Consider the following 20,414-nt stretch of genomic DNA (forward strand, 5'->3'; position numbering starts at 1 on the left):
TTTCAGCCCTGACGGGCTAGAAGGGCAAGGAGGCGGGAGGAAGGGAGGTCCGCGCCGGCAGCGGAGGGCCAGGGGCTGGGCGGGGCCGGGGCGGGCGCGGCCGGACGGGAGTTCCCCGAAGAAGGCTCCTCCAGCCCGAGTCCCGGTGAGTGCGGGAACACCCGTGCCCCCTCCCCAGGGCGCCCTCACCCCTCCCTCCGCCTAAGTTCCGAGTCGGAACGAGGGCCAACCCCGGGAAGCACCCCCGATCTCCTCCCCAGGGAATAGGGCGCCCGAACTCCCTCCCCCCCTCCAGCTGTTAGCGGATTGGGTCCCTGTGCGCGCTCCCTGACATCCCTTCTGGAGATAGACTACCTCCCAGGCACCCCCTATCGCGCCCGGACGCGCCTCTCTCACGTCCGGGGACACACAGTTGGGGATCCTCCCGTTGCCCCGAACTCCTTCCCAAACCTCCACTAACTGGGGACGCAGCACCCAGACCCCCATCCCCAACACGAACACTTCTGCACTTCAGGGGACAAAGTTTGGGGCTCACCCCGTTCCCTGGATCTCTCCACAGTCCCCAGGCTTCCCCAACCCAGGGGACCGAGCGCCGGGACGCTGCTATGGACGACATTTTCACTCAGTGCCGGGAGGGCAACGCGGTAGCCGTTCGCCTGTGGCTGGACAACACGGAGAACGACCTCAACCAGGGGTGAGCTGAGGTGTCCGGTGGGTGCGAGGAAGGGCAGACGCCCTCCTCTCGGTGATCGGGGTGCTTCTCTGGGGGGAGCGGCTGACTCCCCTGTCCAGTGTGATGAGTGCCAAGCACAGCCTGTGTGGGGGGCGGGGAGGGCAGAGGGGCTCCACAGAGGACGCTGTGTTTGAGCTGAACCTTGACTGCTGAGTACAAGTTGTATTGGCAGAGGCTGCAGAGCTTTCCAGCCTCGGGGAACTTCCTGGGCGAGGAGGCAAGACGGAGTGGAGAGCGCCCGAGATGGTCCGGTTTCGTGTGGCTGGGGGATAGGAAGCAGTGGGTGCAAGTGGAGAACCACAGGAGACCGGAAAGGTCTGCAAGGGTCAGCCAGGTCATGCGAGGATATTTGGGCTATAGTAAGGTCTCTGTTCTAAGGACAAGGGTCTAAACTTTAGACTCTAAAGCCATGGAGTGACACGAAGTTGTCCCTTTGTAAAGGGTCATCGTGGATGCTTTGGGAAGGCGGTGGCAAGGTGAAGAGAAGCAGTTGCCTGGTTCATCCCAGACGTGGTGGCTGCGGCTTAGGCTAGGGTGGATAGGTGAAAAAGAAAGATCAGATTCCCGAAATCTTTATGGTAAAGACTTGGTGAAAGCGTCAGGGGGAACACTTTGTAAAATATATGATTGTCTCTAACCACTGTGCCGATACACCTGAAACTAACACAAAACAATATTGACTGTAATTGGAAAGACATTTTTTAAAAAAGAATAATAAACAAATAAATACATAAATAAAAAAGAATTGGTGAGACTTGGTGAGGGAAGTGAGTAAGGTCAAAGACAATGACGAGGCTTCTGGCTTGGGCCCTTGGGTAGATGGTGGTTCCTTTAACTGAGATGGACAAGATTGAAGGATGATAAGCTCCACTCTAGACATGTTAAAGCGACAGTAAGGGAAGTGGAAATGTTGAGCAAGTTGTTGGTCATGCAGATCTGGGTTTCAGGAGCTGTGTCTGACTTGGAGACACAGATCTGGGAGATATTAGCATATAGATGATACGTGAAGACATGGGTGTGCAGGAGAGGGGATGAGAAGCCTGCAAGACTTAAAAGGAACAACCGGAGGAGAAACAGGAAAACTTGGTTAAGCTTAGAGAAGTGACTGTTTCAATGAAGGGGGAGTGGTCAACATTAGTATAGGCTCCTGAGAGATCAAAGAATTTAAACACTTTACAGTACCCGTTGAATTTACAATTAATGCTCTATCTGATGATCTCGTGAGGGCTGTTGCAGAGGAAAGCAGGTGAAGGATCCAGATTACACAGGGTTCCTTCATTTAAGGAACTGTACTAAATACAACCCCTCTGCTGGGCACTAGAGGTGGGGATTCAGACTCAATACCTCGAGGAAGGGCCTTGTGCCAGCTAGGTTGAATGAGAGATGTGGTTGGATAAGACTGGAAGACAAGAAAAGCAGTAGTGATGTTGACTCAGGATGATGGATTTCAATTTCATTTTAAAATTTAATTTTTTAAGGTTGGCAGAGTTTAGTTTTTAGGTTTGAGAGGCAAGAATCACCTGTCATCTTCATCCAGGCTCCCACTAGGCTCATTGGTTCCCATTAGGCTCTATACTACTTCTCCATAATGCGAAGTCACTTGTTCCGTCATTCATATAATTCCTTAAAGGTTGCTCTAATAAAGTCAGTGGGCACCGTTACTATTTTGTTGGTGACTTTATAAAGGCTTAGGCGAAGTCCAGTGGGGGTGGCACCCAGATAGACGCTGCTGCCCCAAAGTGAAGGGGTGGCAGTGAAACTGGAAGGCTGTTGGTTTGAGGGGATAGGTTTTGAGGGCTCAAGGTGGCCACATGATGGATAGAGGTTGGGATGAATTCCCTTCAGGCCCCTCTGGGATTCAAGTCTTGGCCCTGAGGTCACTGTGCGGCTGACAGTGGGCAGAATCCTATCCATACTTTTGCTCTCAGGCTCAGGCCTGTTTTGGGGCCATAGACTGGGGTGGGGGTGGAGGGTGATAAGCCAAGGCATAAATTAAAGTGCTGGGAAGTAAAACTGAGGGTGATAAGCAGGGGTGGTAATTGCTTTGGGGAGGGGGAGGAGCCCCACCTCCCAGGGGAACTTTTGGCTGGGAGCTGATGAAAGCAGCTGCGGAAGGAAATCATTACGTTTAAGGCCACGCCCCCTCCCTCCCATGGGCTATCGGGGGCTTCTGGTTGGCCTGCGGTGGCCAGACCCCTGATCAGCTCCAGGCCGGGCCTAGAGCCCCCACAAGGAAGTGACCACAGCACTAAGGCATCCGGAGGCAGTCTGCCCAAACCACAGACCAACCCCAGCTCCGCCCCTTGGATCTGCCTCCGGGACTTGAGGGAATTTCCTTTTATGGCCCCAGGCTGTCAGGCAGGCCCTGCTCCCACCCAATTGTTTTGGTGTTTTTTTTTTTTTTTGTACAGTTCTTTTACTTTATAAAATATAGGTCCATGGGAAAAGAAAAAAGTTAAGCAGTTTTCTTTCTACACGAAGCCACTCTGATTTTCTTCAGTTTTCTGGGCCCAGGATTGTTTGCATAAAGGAATCCTGTTTTATGTGGTAGTTTGATAGCTGCCTCATCAGTAATGGCTTATCAAAAGCATTTCTCATTTTCATTATAAACCCTTCTAAAACTTTTTAAACTCCATTCCATTTTTAAATCTTAGTTTCAACCAGAGCCAGTCAGTAAGTTTGCCCCCTCTCCCATGAATTGTGGCATTCTTTCTCCACGACTCTGCACCCCCAACATGCACTGAACCCGTTGTCAATCCATTCTCTCAAGAAGCTTACAATCTGACAAGACAGCCCATTCATGGATTTCTACAATCCAGTGTTATAAGTATTATAGTAGGGGGATGTACAAGATGCAGTGGGAAACAGAAAGGACCAACATGTTGCAGAAGGGATGTAGAGGATCCAGATAAAGAATGCTACCATTTAATGAGATAGGGCATGCCAGAGAAGGGCTGGAGGGAGATGTTGATGAAAACAATGAATCTTAAGGACTTGTTGAGGGTTGCGTTTGAAGCTCAGGGGGAAGTCTGAATTGGACAGCTTTGGGAGCTGCTGACGTGAATGAGAATTAGAGTCCTGGAGAGGTAAGGTTGCTTGGGGTGAGTACACAGAGGGACAATATAAGGCCATTGCCCGCATTCCACCTCCAGAAAAATGACCATTGCCTCTTCCTTCAAAGGGACGATCATGGCTTCTCCCCCTTGCACTGGGCTTGCCGAGAGGGCCGCTCTGCTGTGGTTGAGATGCTGATCATGCGGGGGGCACGAATCAATGTGATGAACCGTGGGGATGACACACCCTTGCACCTGGCAGCCAGTCATGGGCACCGTGATATTGTACAGAAGGTGTGTATGATCCCCTCCGTTCCCTACGTCAGTCACAGGCACTGTAACGTACTGGGGAAAGTATGTGTACTCTTCTCCCTCCTCACCTGCCTCAACACCCCTCTCATTTGGGACTGACTGCGCTTTCTGCCTCTTCTGTTGTCTGGCCCTGGGAACCAGCTGCTGCAGTACAAAGCTGACATCAATGCAGTCAATGAGCATGGGAACGTGCCCCTGCACTATGCCTGTTTTTGGGGTCAAGATCAGGTGGCAGAGGTAAGTACTCAGGCCCTCAGCCCTGGGATGGGTGGGAAGTCTGAGCCTCAGTGGGAGATCTGGAGTCCTCATCCTATCCTGTGAGCACTGCAGAGTACAGGACACTCATAGGATTTGTACTGCATCTGATTGTTGTTGTGATTGCCAGGGAGGTGGCAGGGGCCATCATCACAACCACCTTTTCATTCCAGGACCTGGTGGCTAATGGGGCCCTTGTCAGCATCTGCAACAAATATGGAGAAATGCCTGTGGACAAAGCCAAGGCACCCCTGAGAGAGCTGCTTCGAGGTCCGTCCCCCAACCCCCAGCTGTGTCTTGTCCCTGCCTGTCTCCTCAGCTGAGGCCAAGACTGTTTGTCTTTCTTCCCCAGAGCGGGCAGAGAAGATGGGCCAGAATCTCAACCGTATTCCATACAAGGACACATTCTGGAAGGGGACCACCCGCACTCGGCCCAGTGAGTCAGTTGTGAGGAAGGGGTGGTAATCGGAAATAATCCTGGGTTTCTCCAGCTGGGTACCTGACCTGCTTACTTCCTCAGGGAATGGGACTCTGAACAAACACTCCGGCATTGAGTTCAAACAACTCCACTTCATTACAAAGATCAACCAGAATCACTCTGGAGAGGTGACCCCTGCCTTTCATGCCCCTCCCTCCCCAATTACATGATCTGCACCTCCTTTTAAGTTTCTTCTCGTTAGTGGGCTTGAAAGTTAAAGCCTCCTAACCCTTATCTGTCCCTCAGCTATGGAAGGGCCGCTGGCAGGGCAATGACATTGTCATGAAGGTGCTGAAGGTTCGAGACTGGAGTACAAGGAAAAGCAGGGACTTCAACGAGGAGTGTCCCCGGCTCAGGTGGGGCACGGCCTAGACTGGAAGCTACTGCTTCCAAGGAACCTGACTTAACACCCAAGATGTTTTACTCTTATTCTTAGCCAGGGACACTCTCTTCCTCTCCCAGGATTTTCTCGCATCCGAATGTGCTCCCAGTGCTAGGTTTCTGTCATGCTCCACCTGCTCCTCACCCGGTTCTCATCACACACTTGATGCCACATGGATCCTTGTACAACGTACTACATGAAGGCACCAGTGAGTAGGGGATGCCAGATCTCACTGAAGGGAGGTATGTGAGCCTCTCCAAGCTATTTGACTCTTGCCTCCTCTCCTAGGTTTTGTTGTGGACCAGAGTCAGGCTGTGAAGTTTGCATTGGACATGGCAAGGGGCATGGCCTTCCTACACACACTAGAGCCCCTCATCCCACGACATGCACTCAATAGCCGAAGTGTAATGGTGAGGTTACAACTTCACTCCTGGCTCAGTCCCCCAGACCTTCCCCTATCTAGTAATCTTCTCTTCCTCAGATTGATGAGGACATGACTGCCCGCATCAGCATGGCTGACGTCAAGTTCTCTTTCCAATGCCCTGGGCGCATGTATGCACCTGCCTGGGTGGCCCCTGAAGGTGAGGTTATGTGGGAGATAGAGAAGGGCAGCTCAGTAGCAGTGGAGGGGGGTCAGAGACAGGACTGGATAGGCAGCTGGAACAGATAAGTGTTATCTCTCCAGCTCTGCAGAAGAAGCCTGAAGACACAAACAGACGCTCAGCAGACATGTGGAGCTTTGCAGTGCTTCTATGGGAACTGGTGACACGTGAAGTACCCTTTGCTGACCTCTCCAACATGGAGATTGGAATGAAGGTGAGAGCACGTGTTGGGGCAGTGATAGTAGTAGTGACAATTGTAGAGGGCTGGGCTTTTCCCACAGTTGTTCAAATATACAGTCATCCTGTCCTGATGGCTGGAGGCCTCTCGCTACATAGGACTCAATGTTCTGAGACCCACCTTGTTTTTCCCTGCATTTACAGGTGGCACTGGAAGGCCTTCGGCCTACCATCCCACCAGGCATTTCTCCCCATGTGTGTAAGCTCATGAAGATCTGCATGAATGAAGACCCTGCTAAGCGGCCCAAGTTTGACATGATTGTGCCTATCCTGGAGAAGATGCAGGACAAGTAGGGCTGGAAAGTCCTTACCTAAACTTAAGAGGTGTGGGACACAGTTAGGGGAATGCACCGCCCAAAGCAGCAGGACTCTGGTTGCCTCCCCTGCCTCCAGTCATGGTACTACCCCAGCCATGGGGCCCATCCCTGCCCCCATCCCTAGCACTGTGGCCCCAAAAGGGGCTGGGCTCAGAGCTTTGTCACTTGCCACACGGTGTCTCCCAGCATGGGAGGGATCAGCCCTACCTGTCACAATAAAGTTTATTATGAAAACAGGCTGGTGTGGGGATAAGGGGGCAGACAAGTACATATAGGTTGGGTGGCTCAGGTGAAATAGTGCGGCTTCTTCACATTGATGCCATACTCGCTGAGGGCAGGGGTCAAGTCCTCCATGGTTAGAGTGTACTTGCGGTCCTGGGGGGAAAGGGAAGAGTACCTGCTGAACACAGGAATCATGATTTCGGTCCCAGGGAGGTGACCCTGAGTAAGTTTTTTACTTCCCCTAGAGTTTAGTTTCCCCCAAAGGGGTTGCAGGATAAATTAAGCCTCCGCTGCTGTGGGAGGTAATTACTGATTCAATGAGTCTCCCCTCACACCTTGCTCTTGCTTCGGGAGCTGCCAGAGGCTGTGCCCTTAGTTTTGCAGTGCTGTAGGGCGTCGTTGGCAATATCTGAGATGAATTTCTGGGCGGCTAGGGAGATGAGCCGAATTCTAGAGAGAGAACACTGGCATAAGAAGATGGACAGCAAACACCACACAAGCACCCAAAGCTCCAACCTGTCCAGAATTTACTCACATGCGAGGGTCTGAGGCCTCAAAGCCAGCGCGGTTCAGGTAGTAACCAGTCACTGCATCTGGGATCTGAGAAATGAATGAGACGTCTGTCAGTGCTCGCCCTGAGCCCTGCTGGGCTAAGGTGAGGGCAGGGGGCAGGCCTGGCTGTGGAAGCTCGCAGTTGTGTGGGCAGAGGGGAAATCACAAGAGCTGGTAGAAGGGCAAACACAAGCAGCGGGCGTTGGGAACCCAGGCGGTGTGGCAGGAAGCTGGCGGGACGGCGGGCCAGTGGCCCAGGGCGGGCGGGAAGCCCACCGTAGGCGTGTAGTCCTCCAGCTGCATCAGGAAGTCCACCAGCGGCGTGCTGGACACCACCGGCTTCACGTCTCCGTTGGCCACGCTCGGCAGCACGTAAACCCCGTTAGACATGGCCCCATCCGGGGCCGCCGCGCCGCCCGCCGACACCGGAGCTGGAAGAGAAGCAGCGCTGTGACGAGTGGAGGGCCCAGGGCCCGGCTGGGTCGGCCTTCCCCGCCGACGGGCCCCGCCCGGGGCGCCCCCGCCCCCTCACCCGTCCCGGCCCTCACCCGCCCCGCGCCGCTCGGCCGGCTCCCCGGCCCGCGCCGCCACGGGTCCCGCGCCCCCGGCCGCGGCTCCAGCCCCAGGCCCCCCTGCCGTCCCCACGGGGCTGGCCTTGTTCTCCGCAGCGGTGCCGGCGGGCAGCGCGGCGGGGGCCGAGACCGCGGGGGCCGAGGCCGGGCCCGGGGCCGAGGCAGCGCAGGCCGGGGCCGCCTCGGGGTCCGCGCCGGAGCCGCTGCAGCTCATCGGGCCGGTGGGAGAGGCGGCGAACAGAGCCGCTTCCGCTTCCGCTCACGCTACGCACACACCAGGATGACGTCAGACGCCTCGCGCTGGCCCCGCCCACGCCGTGGCCGCGGGGCTCCCCGCCTACCGGTTGCCTGAACGCCCGCTAGCTGACACAGACCGGGCGGAGCCCAGCCCTCGGAGGTTCGCCTCCCGCTGCCTGACCCCGGCGGCTCCACCGGGTTGGGAACCTGGAATGTCGAGGAGTCTCCCACGGGCTGGGACCTTCATTCAGCCGGACTCCTCAAGACCTTGCTTTGGACTCATCGGCCCGGCCCGGCCCGGCCCGGCCCCCCTCGACCGCCGGTTCCCTGCCAGTCGGCCTCCTTTCTAGTTCCCCCATTCTGCCTTTTAGGGTTCGTAGTGGAGGAGGAAAGCCCCCGCCCCGCCAGCTGCCCGGAGAAATGAGGGCAGCTGTGGACCGGAAGGTATTCAGCCCGAGTAAACAACATATGCAAAAATCACAGCGAGTGCAAGAGTGAGGTTCTTGAAGTAGCAAACATTTATTTAATTCCTATTTGCCAATCCTGAGCTAGGGGCCTGGGGATACAACGTTAAGTAAAACAAGATTCTAGTCCTCTAGGCACTTCCGGTCTTGGAAAGGGAGGCAAACAGGTCAACTGGCAATTTCAATACTTTGTGGGAGTTACAATACTGGAGGTAGACAGAGTGTGCAGTGCAAAAAACGAAGGGCATGAACATCTGCCTACTTTTGTGTCAGGCACTCTATCACCTTTATTCCATTTAATTATTCACTGATAGTTATGAGAGGCAGGTATAGATATCCCCACTTACCACGTGAGGAAAAGGCTCAGGGAGGTGAACTTAGTTGCCCAAGGCTCTCCACTAGTCTGTATTAGAAGCAAGAATCAAGCAGGTTTGGCTTCAGAATTCTAGGACTTTAGTACTATACCCAAATCAACCAGCTTCAGGGAGCCAACAGTTCACAAGAGAAGGTGGCTTTCTGAACTGAGTCTGGAAAGAATCCTTGACATCAATCAAGCAAAGGGGAGTCAGGGGTAGTGTTAAGGGCAAGGAATATCTTGAGCAAAAGTGAAAGAATATATTTGAGGGAAGAGTAGGGGAGGATAAACAATTTGTTCCTCAGGAACAAATATCAAGGAAGGGGGCAGGTTTGTGAGTCATGATAAAAAGCCTAAACTTTATCCAATAATCTTTGAAGGGTCTTAATCAAGTAAATGACTTGATGTGATTTTCATTTTACCTCTGGAAGATGGTTTAGGAAAGCGCAGGAAGGATGGTCACTTTTTGCAAGAGCCTACAATTCAAAGGGGAGAGACCGTGGCTTTAAGCTAATGTAGTAGCAGTGGAGGTGGAGTGAAGTAGATGAGTTCTAGATATACATAGGAAATATAACTGGCAGGACTTGTGGATTGATAAAGATACATTGAAGAGGTAAAGTCAGCAGGACTTGTTAATTGAAGGGGGGGTGATGGAAATGGGAGTCTAGAATGACACTTAGCTCTCTGGCTTGGTTGGGAAAAGCATAGTATGTTTATTTATCAAGAAGAAATAAAAGGATTGGGAAGGAGGAAGAGAGATGAAGTGTTGAGAACTGCACATCTTGCATTTGAGGTATCAATCACTGTTGGATAGAAAGTCAGATTTAGTCAGATGGTGATGGCTGTGCATGCCAGTCATTGATTTGTTCCAGGGGACAATGGATAGTGAGAGCAAACGACTAAATAAGGATGCAGTAGTGAAGTACATCAATGAGGAAGCAGAGAAAGAGGAGGAGGAAGAGGGAATGGTCAGGAAAGAAGTTAAGCTCTAGAAGCTAAGGAAAGAGAGGGAGTGGGCAACTGTGACAGAGGGCCATCAAGTAAAGATTGGGAGGAGTGCACTTGATGAAGCAGCAGGGAGACCATTGTTTCTGTGTCAGGGGAGGAAAGAGTAAAAATTGAGAACTGAGGTCTCACTGAAATGAATTGAGATGGAAACACAAAGTAAAATCGTGTACACAGACTGTAGACAACCCTTGGGAAAAGCCTGGTTGCAAAGAGAGAGAAGGAATGGGGGGTAGGGTGTGCTCCCAAACACTACTGGTTATAGCATATGTAGAGGAACCTGAGGCCGGAGCAGGGAGACCTAGATGATGGAGCAGGGTAGGGTTGGGAGTCAAGTCATGCTCACAGCACTTCACGGTTAGGGATGTAAGCTGTCTGCAGCAGTCAACAGGCGAGGGGTCAGCAGGGCTTCCAACAGTGCAGAATAAGGAAACAAGCTACCAGCTGTGAGGCAGGGGATAGGCCCTCTCTCCCACCAGGAGAGGGTCAAGGGTTGATTAATGTCTTCAGCAAAGCTGGGAAGTTGGGTGTTCCCCAGCCTGTCACAGGATCCCAGCCAGGGCCAGAGCAGAAACCCTGACCCTGCACCTCTTCATTCAGACAGGACTCATGGCAGCCACGGGTTACCTAGGGATAAGGTGGGCATCAGATCTGGGCCTGCTGGTACCAATACTGACAGATTATACCCCCTCACCCTGTATTCAGATCCCAGAGACTATCCTACCCCATCAGAACTGCTCTAAGGTTTATCTTAGCACTCCCCATACTCTTATGAAAAGGTTCACACAACCTCCCTTCCACACTCACATCAAAGAGTCCTGCCCCATGCTGCTGGTAGAGCCTTGGGTTGAGAAAGCCGAGAGGGGGGCGGCCATTGAGGATTCTGTGTTCATTTATCAGGGATAGGATCCCTCCAAACACTGGAGTAGAAGCCTGCAAGGGTGCAAGTAATTGGATTTTTGGGGAAGGGATGTTTGAAAGGATCAGAGGTCTCTGAGAAGTCAGGGGTTCTGGGCACAAGGTCTTAGGGGTACAGGCTGAGGGTAGTTCCTGAAGGTTTGAGGCCAGGCTGATTCTCACCGAGGTGCCAGACACCCATGGGATAGGCACGCGGTTGCTGACCACCCAATAGCCATCAGAGAGTGCAGCCACATCTGGGTAGGCACGTCCACTGGCATTGAAGTAACTGGATGGTGGCAACTGGGGGCTGGAGCTCAGGAATTTGGCTACAGCTTCCTCCTGAAAAGCATCGTTGAGTGAGTATGTCTTCTGAACTGGGGATTCCTGACCTCCCCCACTCCATTCCCATCCACCCACATAAACATACACGTACCTGGTATGAAGGTCGTGGGAACACATTGCTGAAGCCGCCGCCACTGATGTAGTCAACAACCTCACTCGTGACTCGGAAAGGATTCTTGAAGGACGTGCCTCCCACCGTGGTCACATAAGGGCTGAGGGCAGAAGACAGCACTCAGATTTTAGGGGTCCTAAGGGTACCTCCAAAATGGATGGCGATGGCCTGGGGGTTGCTAGAAAGGCTGGACTCTGTGGGGAAGCATGTAGGTGGCGATGACTAAGGTCTTGAGCCCCGAAGGCTTGGCTGAGGTGACTGCATACTTTTCCTAACAGAACACTCACCATACCTTCCACTAAAATGCCTGGGACCTGAGAAAGAGAAACACTGGGAGCTGTGTCCTACTCAGGAGACATGGGGCCTGGGACCTACTGGAAGAAGAGGGGAGTTCAGCAACCAGGGCACGTAAAGCTGAGGCTGAGCCATAGGAGCACCCGGTGGGGTCAAGGCAAAGGTTCCAGATCCTCAGGTCACAGATGAAAGGCTGGTGGTCACAGATAAGTGGTGAGCTGGGGTGCTTACCTGGAGGCAGGAAAGCTGGGACGGAACTGGTGTCTTCCAGAGGTAGACCAACACCCGGCCCCACTGTCACCTGAGAGAGACCAAGTTTAGCACTCAGGTTAATTGGTCAGAGCTTGGTATGTAGGTTTGGCTGTCGGAGAGGAATTCAAGAGTTAGTAGTCCTTAGTGCAAGAGGTCAGAGTTTAGAGGTCAGGTCAGTGGTCCCTGTTAAATTCAGAGGATGAGTCAGAGATCAGGATCAGGGGTCACTGTGGGGTCAGAGCTCTCAGTTTGGGTAGGTGGGTGGGTTGGGGGGTGTTTAAGTGTTCAGTAGGACGTCACCTGAGGCAAAGAGCAGGGTAAGACCCCGAGCAGCAGCCTTCATGAACTCAGTGTTGACCCTCTGGATGTAGGCGCTGCTGAGGGAGTCCTCGTCGTCTCCGTAGCTCGCAGTGTGCACAGGTGGCAGGGCTGACTCGTTACTGAGCAGCAGGAGCCACTGCAGGAAGGGTTCCTGTGACTCATGCCGGCCTGGATTTTTTTTGTGGGAAGGGGAGCACAAGGCAGTCATTTTTTTGGGGGGTGGGGGGTGGGGGGGGAGGTTGTCAGGATCTCCCTCTAATTCACAGGATTCTCTTGGGGGAGCAAAGATCAACACTCATTCCTATCCCTCTTCCCACCAACCAATCCCCTTGATAGTACCGGGGTTACTGTAGACCCAGGTGGAGATGTTGGCGCCAGCACTCATCAGGTACTCCACATCTAGACTGGCCTCGATCCCAGCCCGGCCCCGGCCCTGTTGTCCAACCACCTGGGCTACTGATGCCTGGTGTGCAAAGTTCCCACCAAAGAGATGCATGAATTCAGCCAGGTCTGAGTCATGGAAATACTGCTCCAGGAACTATGGAGGGAGCCAAAGCAGATATATGGGTCAGAGGACAGCCCCAAGGGACATGGCACCGAGAGATAGCATCCTAGATTACACTAGCCCCCCACTGCGGTAAGATCAGATTTGAGGAGATCTTTTAGACCCCAACCCCCACTTTACTGAGGATCTCCCCAACCTTCCCCTTGGATAGGGGATAAGAGCGGGCCCTTGGCCGGTCAGGCTCCGTGGGGAGGCTTCAAGGACCCTGGGGCTCCTGCCTGGCTCACCTGGGCACAGGCTTGGCTGTTGTTAGTTGTGCCAGAGCCCACGTCTTGTGCTGTCAAGTTGTATCGCCCACGGATCACGGATGGGGTCACCCCCAGGTGCAGGCCAACAGTCCCTGCCACCTGTGGCTCAGGGCGTTGCCTCAAGGATGATGTGGGGGGAAAGCGGTGCAGCCCCCCAACTGTGGGAAGGAGATTAGGTTTGAGGAGATCTTTTAGACTCCAACCTCCACTTTACTGCTGATCTCCCCAATCCCACCCCCCCCCACCCCCCAATGGCATCTAAACTTCTCCAGCCCCTGGCCCTGCCTGCCCCAACCCCACCAACCCCACTGGGTGTTACCAAAGTCCACATGGGAGGCCAAGGCCTTCGGGAGCTGGTAGGGACGTAGGGACCTTACAACGTGGGTCTCTGCAGGTCCCCCTACATAGCGGTGAAACTCAGACCCAGAGAGCAGCAGCTCTGCCTGTCTGGAGGTCAGAGAGCAGAGAACAGAGGTCAGAACGCATGGAACAGAGCAGAGACACCCGCGTGAGCATCACCGGGCAGTTAGCTGTCTCCCTATGCGTTAGCTCTTACCCAGAGCCCCCAGCAAGCTCTCAGCTCCCTCCCATTGGGGTGGCTAGTCTCCCTGGTGGCACGACTGGTACCCCCCGTGGGGCAACGATGCTCTCTCACCGAACACTCATCCAGCAGGTCAGAAAGTCCTGTGTGATCACTGAGTGGCAGTTCCGGGCTCCAGCCGCCAGGAGCCATTTTTGGACCGTGCGCAGGGTCAGTGGTGAGGGCCGGACCAGTTCAGCCACATCCTCCAGGGTCAGGTATTTTCCTGCAGGGATTCAGTAGAGGCTCTTGCCTTCATTCATTGCTTTTCCAAGTTTCCCTTTTTGGGCCTCAACCAGGAGACACTGGGAGCCTGGAGAAGGGTCTTGAGGGACTTTATAACACAAAGGTAGGCATGCAGGTAAAGCTTATACTGGGGGCCCGGGGCAGAAGAGCTGGAGAGAACTGGTATGCCAGGGCCAGAAATACGGACTTATCCTAAAGACTACTAGGTTGCAAATGCTGCACCACAGCATGCACTGCCATGATCATGAAAAACAAGTGAGGTTCATAAATTAAAACTCCATTTTAAGCTTATCTCCAATAACAGTCTTTGAGACTTTCAGAGCCAATTATAAGATGATATCTAATTTAGCTCAAATTTTCATACATGTTGATTTTAAGCTTAACATGATGGCAAGTCACCGTTTTCCTGTATGGAGCCATGCACACTAGTACTCGCCTCCTGGGTGCATCCGAGACCGCCTCCTCCCCCACTCCTCCGCCCCCCCCCCCCCCCAGTCCTCCACCCACCACAAAGGGCTGCAAGCAGGGGAAGGACACAATCCAGCCTGACCCTTGGAGCAAAACATCGACAGTTTTAGAGCAGAGAGTGGAGGAGAGCAGGGAGGCGGGTGGAGGGAAGAGAGTCACGGGGCTGGGCAGCAGCACGTGAGAGAATAAACTAAGCTGGTGGCAACGAGGCGGGTGAGAAGTGGACTACTCCAAAGGCGACTTTAGAGTTAGAGGTGGCAGCCTCAGCATCTGAGTGGAGAAGGAAATGGGAGTGGATTTGTGGAACTTGAGTTGGTGAGCACCTAGATGTACAACAGCCCCCAACTTACGATTTTTCGACTTTACAATGATGCAAGACCGACACATATTCTGTGGAAACTGTACTTTGAATTTTTATCTTTTCTGGGGCTAGCAGTGTGGTACGATACTCTCTGCTGATGCTGGGCCGTGGGAGGAAGCCACAGTTCCCCATCAGGCACATGATCATGAGGGTACCCAACTGGTACTCTACCAATTTTTTGGATATTGTGTTCTGAGCATATTTAAGGCAGACTAGACAAAGCTATGATGTATTAAAAGCATTTTTGACTTAATATTTTCAACTTGAGATGGGTTTATTGGGATGTAACCCCCATTGTAAGTCAAGAAGCATCTGTATTAGATGCTACTTCTCCATTTGTAGAGTCATAATTCGAATCCGAATCTGAACATAAAGCCTGTGCCCTTTTTCTTTTCCTTTTTTTAAAAAATGTATTTTATTGATTTTTTACAGAGAGGAAGGGAGAGGGATAGAGAGTTAGAAACATCGATGAGAGAGAAACATCGATCAGCCGCCTCCTGCACACTCCCTACTGGGTACATGCCCTTGACCGTAATCGAACCTGGGACCCTTTAGTCTGCAGGCCGATGCTGTGCCAAACCGGTTAGGGGCCCTTTTTCTTTTTAAATTAGGCCCTGGCTAGTTTAATTTAAACAGTGAGGGGGGTGTGCAAGAGGCAGCAGATCAATGATTCTCTCTCATAATTGATGTTTCTATCTCTCTCTCCCTTCCTCTCTGAAATCCATAAAAATATGTATTTTTAAAAAGTGGATGTACCTGGGTTGCAGTTTTGATCCCTGGCTCCAGTCAGTCGGTGTGTGTGTGTGTGTGTGTGTGTGTGTGTGTGAATGTGCGCGTGCGGGCGCGCACACCACTCAATATGTCTCTCTCACCTCTATGTCTCTCCCCCCCCCCCACCTTCCCTCCCTTCCACTCTCTCTAAAAATCACTGGAAAAAAATATCCTTGGGTGAAGATTAAAATAAATAAAATAATTGATTTTAGAGAGGAAGAAAGGGAGAGACAGAGGGAGAGGGAGAGAGAAAAAGAGAGCGAGAAAGAGAGAAGCGGTTGGCTCCCATACACACCTTGCACTTCCACCAGGGATTGAAAAGCAACCTAGGTATGTGCCCTGACCAGGAATCAAACCTGTGATGGTTCTCAGTTGGTTGGGAGGATTCTCCAACTGAGCCACACCAGCCAGGGGAAAGCCTGTGCTCTTAACCACATCTGCTTTTAGGTTTCTAGTCTGACAAACACAGATAGAAAGGTTTTGGACAGTTTAGCTTCAGTTCACTTTTCATTCAGAAACTTTTCAATGAGAGCCACTGCCCTTCATCTGCCCTATATTACCCCCTGACAGGAACTGAGAGCATGACCTTGACATGCCCTGCCCTGTCCCCGGCTCAGCCCAGCCCTGTACTGCATCCCACATCCCGGCCCTAGTCCCGACAGGCACCGTAGCGAGGAGAGCCCGGATCCGACACAGCCTGAACCAGTTTGGACAGTCTTTCCAGGTTCTGCTGTCTTAGAGCAAAGGTGAGACTCAGCTCTTCCTCAGGGTCCACACGGCCCAGGGACACCCATCCTGGGGGCAGCCTGTGGGGTCAGGAACACGGCCTTGGTTAGGGTGGCGATGGGAAATAGTCCCAGAAGGTTCGGGATTAGGGGCTGAGAGCTTGGGAAAGACCCCAGCAGCAGATATGGCTCATGAAGGTGGATGATAGGTGACTGAGCCTGGGAACCTGGGGGTGAGAGTCTGCCGTGAGTAGCGGGAGCTGGTAAGGGGGTGAGGGAGGCTAGGAACAGGGCAGTGGGTGTGGGACAGGGCATACGGGGAAGGAGGAGGTCGTGCTCAATCAACTCACGTCCGCTGCTGGTCGGGCTCCGGGCTGTAACTGCATCTGCCCACGACGCAGAGGGCCAAGAGCCCTAGGAGGCTGCGGGGGCGGCAGGGGGGTTTCAGTGGGAACTGGGTTGTGATGGCCTCCCCACCCTCCAACATGTATTCCCTCCAACACGATCCCCTTCTCCCAGGCCCTCCTAATTGCTTACCAGGCTCCGAGTCCCATTCCGTCTCTCAGCAGATCTGCTGTCATGTGACAGATCACATGAACTCTACAGTCTACCACTACCACGCTTCAGCCTGGAAACTAGTGACGTGCTGGTTCCTCCCCGAAGTGGGCGGTCCTGAATGCTGGGGGAATGGGAGGGGCTGCCACTTGGATTGTCCCGCTGAGGCCCACCAAGGCCCTGGCTTTGGCCCCGAGTTCCCTCCTACTGCCAGTCCACTAGGACTGACCAGAGGGTACAGGGGGACTTAAGAAAGGAGCCCTAGGCCCACAGACCCAAAGACCCGGGTTCTTCCTAGCTGTGTATCCGGAAAGTCACCCACCTAACCTCTCAGAGACCAGCCAGCTTTCTTCATTTAGAATATAAACTGTGACATTAAAAGTGGTCTGTCTCATAGGGTTGCAGTGAAATTTACAGATAAAACAGGCAAATCGCTCAGAAGCCTGATGGCAAAGGCTCAACACATTTGAGTCCTGTGACAAGTGAATACATAGTGGCCCCAAGAAACACACATAGACCACTTGGCTGCTCCTGTATCCGCCTCCTTGGCCTAGAGCTGGTCATCCCTACGATCTCTCCTCACCCATCCAGTCTCTCTCTGGTCACCGTCTGCCTTCTTCCTGGCCTCCTGCCTGTTAGGGGGAAAGATGGACTGCAGAGAGATGGCTCCCAGGGCCACCCCCACCCTGGATGCCCCTGTGTCTGCCACCCCTCTGTGCCTCCTGAGGTGTGCACAGTGTGCCAGGTGCCTTCCCATCCCTCTGGCCCCCACAGAACTGAGCCGGACGCTGGATACAAACTGCAGTTTATTAAGGCTCCAGAGTGAGAATTGGCACTTGGTTCTGGGCAGGGGAAGGGGTGTCAGTGGAACCCAAAGGAGCTGGGCCCAAACAGGTTGGAGGACCTCCCCCATCCCCCCTACCCCCCAATAAATAAAGTCTCAGCTCCATCTCGGTGCTGGCACAGGGCAGGAAGCCCTCACTGAGGAGAACCAGGGCTGCTGCCTCCTTCATATGTCTCCCCACACTGGACCTGGCCACAGGTCAGTGCCCACAGGGCCTCTGTGGGGTTGGTACTCCGATGGGGCCGGGGTGAGACGTGCGACCTGCTCCCACTGGAAAGTTTGGGACAGGGAGTTGGTCTCCCCCGTGGCCAATCATGGTCCGAGGCTGCCCAGGGCAGGCTCAGATGGTGCCTGCATTGGGGACACTGTGCGTGTCCCAGGTCGGGACCCAGCCTGGGCCACAGCTAGATGTGCAGCTCCGTGTCATCAGGTGGCTCCAGGCCGGACTCTGCGCTAAGTGCTGAGGCTGAGGGGCCCTGGGCCACCCCAAATGGCGAGACAACGGGTGAGCGAGCAGCCAGAGGAGACAGTGAGGGTGAGAAGCTGGGGGACATGGCAGCTGAGGACAGGGAGCCTTCGTGGCTGATGGGGGAGCGGTGAGCGGCCGGTGGGAAGATGGCCCGGGGTGCAGCTGTGCTGGCTGGCTTGGGAGGCACAGACTTGGCTCCTGGGTGGGCCACGGCAGTGATGAGGGGTGGTGGGTCAATACGGGGAGCTGGGGGACATGGCCGAGCTTCATCCTTGAGCCGGGCGATCTCTGTGAACACGCTGGCCAATGGCTGGAACTGAGGGCACCAGCTCAGCAGGTAGTCCCAGTTATAGCTGCCACGGAGCTCTTCCTCGCCAGCCACAATGGCCGTCAGTGCACCTGCCACGCATGGCTTGCCATCTGCTGGGAAGCCATAGTCCCCAGTGGGTGCAGGGCTCAGGCCACATCCCCCCAGGAAGGCCGTGGCAGTGGCTGGGGGGCCCTCTTCTCGGTACAGAGTGGCTCCTGCACCTGGCAGCAGCAGCCCTGCCTTTCGGCCCTTATACCAGGTATCGGGGGCGGGTGGCTCGCAGGATGTGTCACTCAGTCCGTCTGCATCCTGCTGAATGCCCGAGTCGGGGCCACGGGCAGCGAGTGAGGAGGCCACACTGGCCACACGGGGGAACTCGTTGATCATGCGGATCTCGTCATCCTCCGCAGCCTCTGCTGAGCCTCGGCCGCTTGAATGGGAAGGGTCCAGGGAGCCACCCCGCGGGTAGGGACCTCCAGCTCCTGGCCCACCATAGCTGGGGAGAGTCTGGTGGTACAGGTGCTCTGAGGGCGGTGGGCTGGGTGGCTCCCGGCCCAGCTTCTGCAGGGAGCCACTGGCTAGGGGAGCCGCCTGGGACATTGGGCCAGGCGCTGCCTCTGCCTTGCGGCTACGGGCCCGCACCAGCCCAAGGACCAGGGCTGCCAGTGCAAGCACCACCACCACTCCCAGGGAGGCTGCCACAGCCCCCACCAACAGCAGGTTGAGGTCAGGTGCCAGGCCCAGCGCCGTGTGGGTGATATCCACGGTCACCGGCACTGTGGCACTCCTCGAACCAGGCAGAGGCCCCCGTGCCACCACTTCCAGCCTCAGCTCTCGTGGTGCCTCACGCCGGGTCCGACCCCCACCCCCAGAGGGGCCTGTTCCGCTGCCTGGTGCTCGGCTGTCCACCCGCAGGTACAGGGCACCTGTAGTCTGGTTGATACCAAAGTAGGGAGAAGAGTTGGCAAGGGAATAGAGCACTAGGCCATCGGCACCTCCATCCTCATCGGTGGCCTGCACGTGACCCAGGCTGTGGCCACGCCGGGCACCTTCCGGCACTTGGAAGTGGAAAGCTGGAGCCAGGAACACTGGGTCATACTCATCCTCGCCAGTCACCAGCACCGACACAGTGACCGAGGCGGAGAGATTCCCAGCATCGGCAGCACCCACCAGCAGCTGGAAGCTTCCCGTGTGCTCGTAGTCAAAGGCCACTCGTGCCCGCAGCTCCCCCGTTGAGCTGTTCAGTGCAAATGCCTCACGTCCCTCAGGCCCTGGTCCAGCCTCCAACAGGGTGTAGCGGAGCCTCCCGAAAGCCCCGGCATCCCCATCAATCGCATGCAGAGTGGTCACAAGGGTGCCTGGAGGCTGGTTCTCCGCCAGGCTGGTGCTGAGCAAGCTCAGTGGGAAGGCTGGGCCATGGTCATTCACATCCTGGACCTCAATGGTCACTGGTGCCAGAGCAAAGTGTGCCCCCACAGGGTCTGCAGCCTGCACGACCAGCTGATGTCGAGCCTGGGTCTCACAGTCTAAGGGCCGGGCCAATCGCAAGGCACCTGAGCTCTCATCCAGTTCAAAGAGCCCTGCAGGGTCACCCGAGCTGAGGGTGAAACGCACGAGGCCATGAGGGCCAGGATCAGCGTCAGAGGCCTCCACATGCAGCAGCTCGGCTCCAACAGGCGTGTCCTCGGATACTGCCACGCGGTAGGAAGCTCGGGTGAAGACGGGTGGGTTGTCGTTGACGTCCAGCACGGTGACGGTGACCGGCACGGCTGAGCTGCGAGGTGGCTGTCCCCGGTCAGCTGCAGCCACGGTTAGATTATACTGGGTTAAGCTTTCAAAGTCTAGAGGCTCAAGCAACACCAGGCATCCCAGTGCCTGGGGGCCTAGTCCACCACTCTCCCCAGCTTCAGCAAGACGGGGTTCCAGCTGGAAGACTCGGCCCCGGTTGCCACTGACAATGCTGTAGTCCACCGTGGCGTGGGTGCGGCTTCCATCAGCATCTGTGGCCTCCAGGGTGAGCAGGGTGGAGCCAGGGGGCAGATCTTCGGTCACAGCCACACGGTAGTGTGGCAACGTGAAGCTCGGGGTGTGGTCGTTCTGGTCCTGCAGCTGTACATGCACAGTGGCTCGGGCTGCCCGGCCTGGCATCCCATGATCTCGAGCTTCCAGCACCACGTCCACCACTCCTAGCCCCTCATGGCCCAAGGCCACTGTTCCCGCTGTCGTGAACAAGGTCCCTGAGGTGAGAAGGGAATGGAGACAAACATGAATTCAG

At 54.7% G+C, this 20,414-nt stretch overlaps 4 protein-coding genes across 7 annotated transcripts in view; 1 reads left to right on the forward strand and 3 right to left on the reverse strand.

The window, feature by feature from the left end:
* Positions 1 to 24: 24 nt before the first annotated feature.
* ILK (integrin linked kinase) lies at positions 25 to 6,603 on the forward strand. Its single transcript, XM_036325252.1, has 13 exons — positions 25 to 145; positions 560 to 694; positions 3,915 to 4,080; positions 4,240 to 4,335; positions 4,527 to 4,623; positions 4,706 to 4,789; positions 4,874 to 4,959; positions 5,078 to 5,187; positions 5,294 to 5,421; positions 5,502 to 5,623; positions 5,695 to 5,794; positions 5,899 to 6,029; positions 6,197 to 6,603. Exons 2-13 carry the CDS (start codon positions 606 to 608, stop codon positions 6,344 to 6,346), a joined length of 1,359 nt encoding a protein of 452 aa, XP_036181145.1. The 5' UTR covers positions 25 to 145; positions 560 to 605; the 3' UTR covers positions 6,347 to 6,603.
* Positions 6,550 to 7,974, reverse strand: TAF10 (TATA-box binding protein associated factor 10). The gene is made up of 5 exons (XM_036325253.1): positions 7,692 to 7,974; positions 7,420 to 7,574; positions 7,127 to 7,191; positions 6,927 to 7,041; positions 6,550 to 6,744 (listed from the first exon to the last, which is right to left on the reverse strand). Exons 1-5 carry the CDS (start codon positions 7,927 to 7,929, stop codon positions 6,655 to 6,657), a joined length of 663 nt encoding a protein of 220 aa, XP_036181146.1. The 5' UTR covers positions 7,930 to 7,974; the 3' UTR covers positions 6,550 to 6,654.
* Positions 7,975 to 8,447: 473 nt separating this feature from the next.
* TPP1 (tripeptidyl peptidase 1) lies at positions 8,448 to 16,573 on the reverse strand. 2 transcript variants are annotated; one of them, XM_036325248.1, is made up of 13 exons: positions 16,499 to 16,573; positions 16,312 to 16,383; positions 15,903 to 16,042; positions 13,466 to 13,616; positions 13,130 to 13,257; positions 12,790 to 12,968; positions 12,337 to 12,535; positions 11,977 to 12,165; positions 11,656 to 11,725; positions 11,110 to 11,230; positions 10,857 to 11,015; positions 10,584 to 10,709; positions 8,448 to 10,403 (listed from the first exon to the last, which is right to left on the reverse strand). In XM_036325248.1, exons 1-13 carry the CDS (start codon positions 16,540 to 16,542, stop codon positions 10,263 to 10,265), a joined length of 1,719 nt encoding a protein of 572 aa, XP_036181141.1. In that variant the 5' UTR covers positions 16,543 to 16,573; the 3' UTR covers positions 8,448 to 10,262. The 2 variants fall into 2 exon arrangements, with proteins under 2 accessions (XP_036181141.1, XP_036181140.1); XM_036325247.1 differs by lacking the exon at positions 16,499 to 16,573 and having other exon boundaries at positions 16,312 to 16,448.
* A 731-nt stretch (positions 16,574 to 17,304) lies between these two features.
* The window catches only part of DCHS1 (dachsous cadherin-related 1), a 33,522-nt gene continuing 30,412 nt past the window's right edge, over positions 17,305 to 20,414 (reverse strand). For all 3 annotated transcript variants that reach the window (XM_036325257.1, XM_036325254.1, XM_036325256.1), the window contains one exon: positions 17,305 to 20,376. In XM_036325257.1, coding sequence (XP_036181150.1) covers positions 17,765 to 20,376 — 2,612 coding nt within the window. In that variant the 3' untranslated portion in view covers positions 17,305 to 17,764. The remainder of the gene's footprint in view (positions 20,377 to 20,414) is intronic.

This window comes from Myotis myotis, unplaced genomic scaffold, assembly GCF_014108235.1.
Source record: "Myotis myotis isolate mMyoMyo1 unplaced genomic scaffold, mMyoMyo1.p scaffold_m19_p_10, whole genome shotgun sequence".
Taxonomy (NCBI): domain Eukaryota; kingdom Metazoa; phylum Chordata; class Mammalia; order Chiroptera; family Vespertilionidae; genus Myotis; species Myotis myotis.

Excerpts from the sequence above, each read along its gene's own strand:
- ILK (XM_036325252.1), top strand. The coding sequence starts at position 606 with ATGGACGACATTTTCACTCAGTGCCGGGAGGGCAACGCGGTAGCCGTT. Across the intron at positions 5,795-5,898 it reads TGCCTGGGTGGCCCCTGAAG|CTCTGCAGAAGAAGCCTGAA; the intron begins GTGAGGTTATGT and ends TTATCTCTCCAG. Across the intron at positions 6,030-6,196 it reads ACATGGAGATTGGAATGAAG|GTGGCACTGGAAGGCCTTCG; the intron begins GTGAGAGCACGT and ends CTGCATTTACAG.
- TAF10 (XM_036325253.1), bottom strand. The coding sequence starts at position 7,929 with ATGAGCTGCAGCGGCTCCGGCGCGGACCCCGAGGCGGCCCCGGCCTGC. Across the intron at positions 7,192-7,419 it reads TGGAGGACTACACGCCTACG|ATCCCAGATGCAGTGACTGG; the intron begins GTGGGCTTCCCG and ends TTCATTTCTCAG. Across the intron at positions 6,745-6,926 it reads GCTCCCGAAGCAAGAGCAAG|GACCGCAAGTACACTCTAAC; the intron begins GTGTGAGGGGAG and ends CTTTCCCCCCAG.
- TPP1 (XM_036325247.1), bottom strand. The coding sequence starts at position 16,448 with ATGTTGGAGGGTGGGGAGGCCATCACAACCCAGTTCCCACTGAAACCC. Across the intron at positions 12,166-12,336 it reads CTGGGTCTACAGTAACCCCG|GCCGGCATGAGTCACAGGAA; the intron begins GTACTATCAAGG and ends AAAAAAATCCAG. Across the intron at positions 11,726-11,976 it reads TACCCTGCTCTTTGCCTCAG|GTGACAGTGGGGCCGGGTGT; the intron begins GTGACGTCCTAC and ends GGTCTCTCTCAG.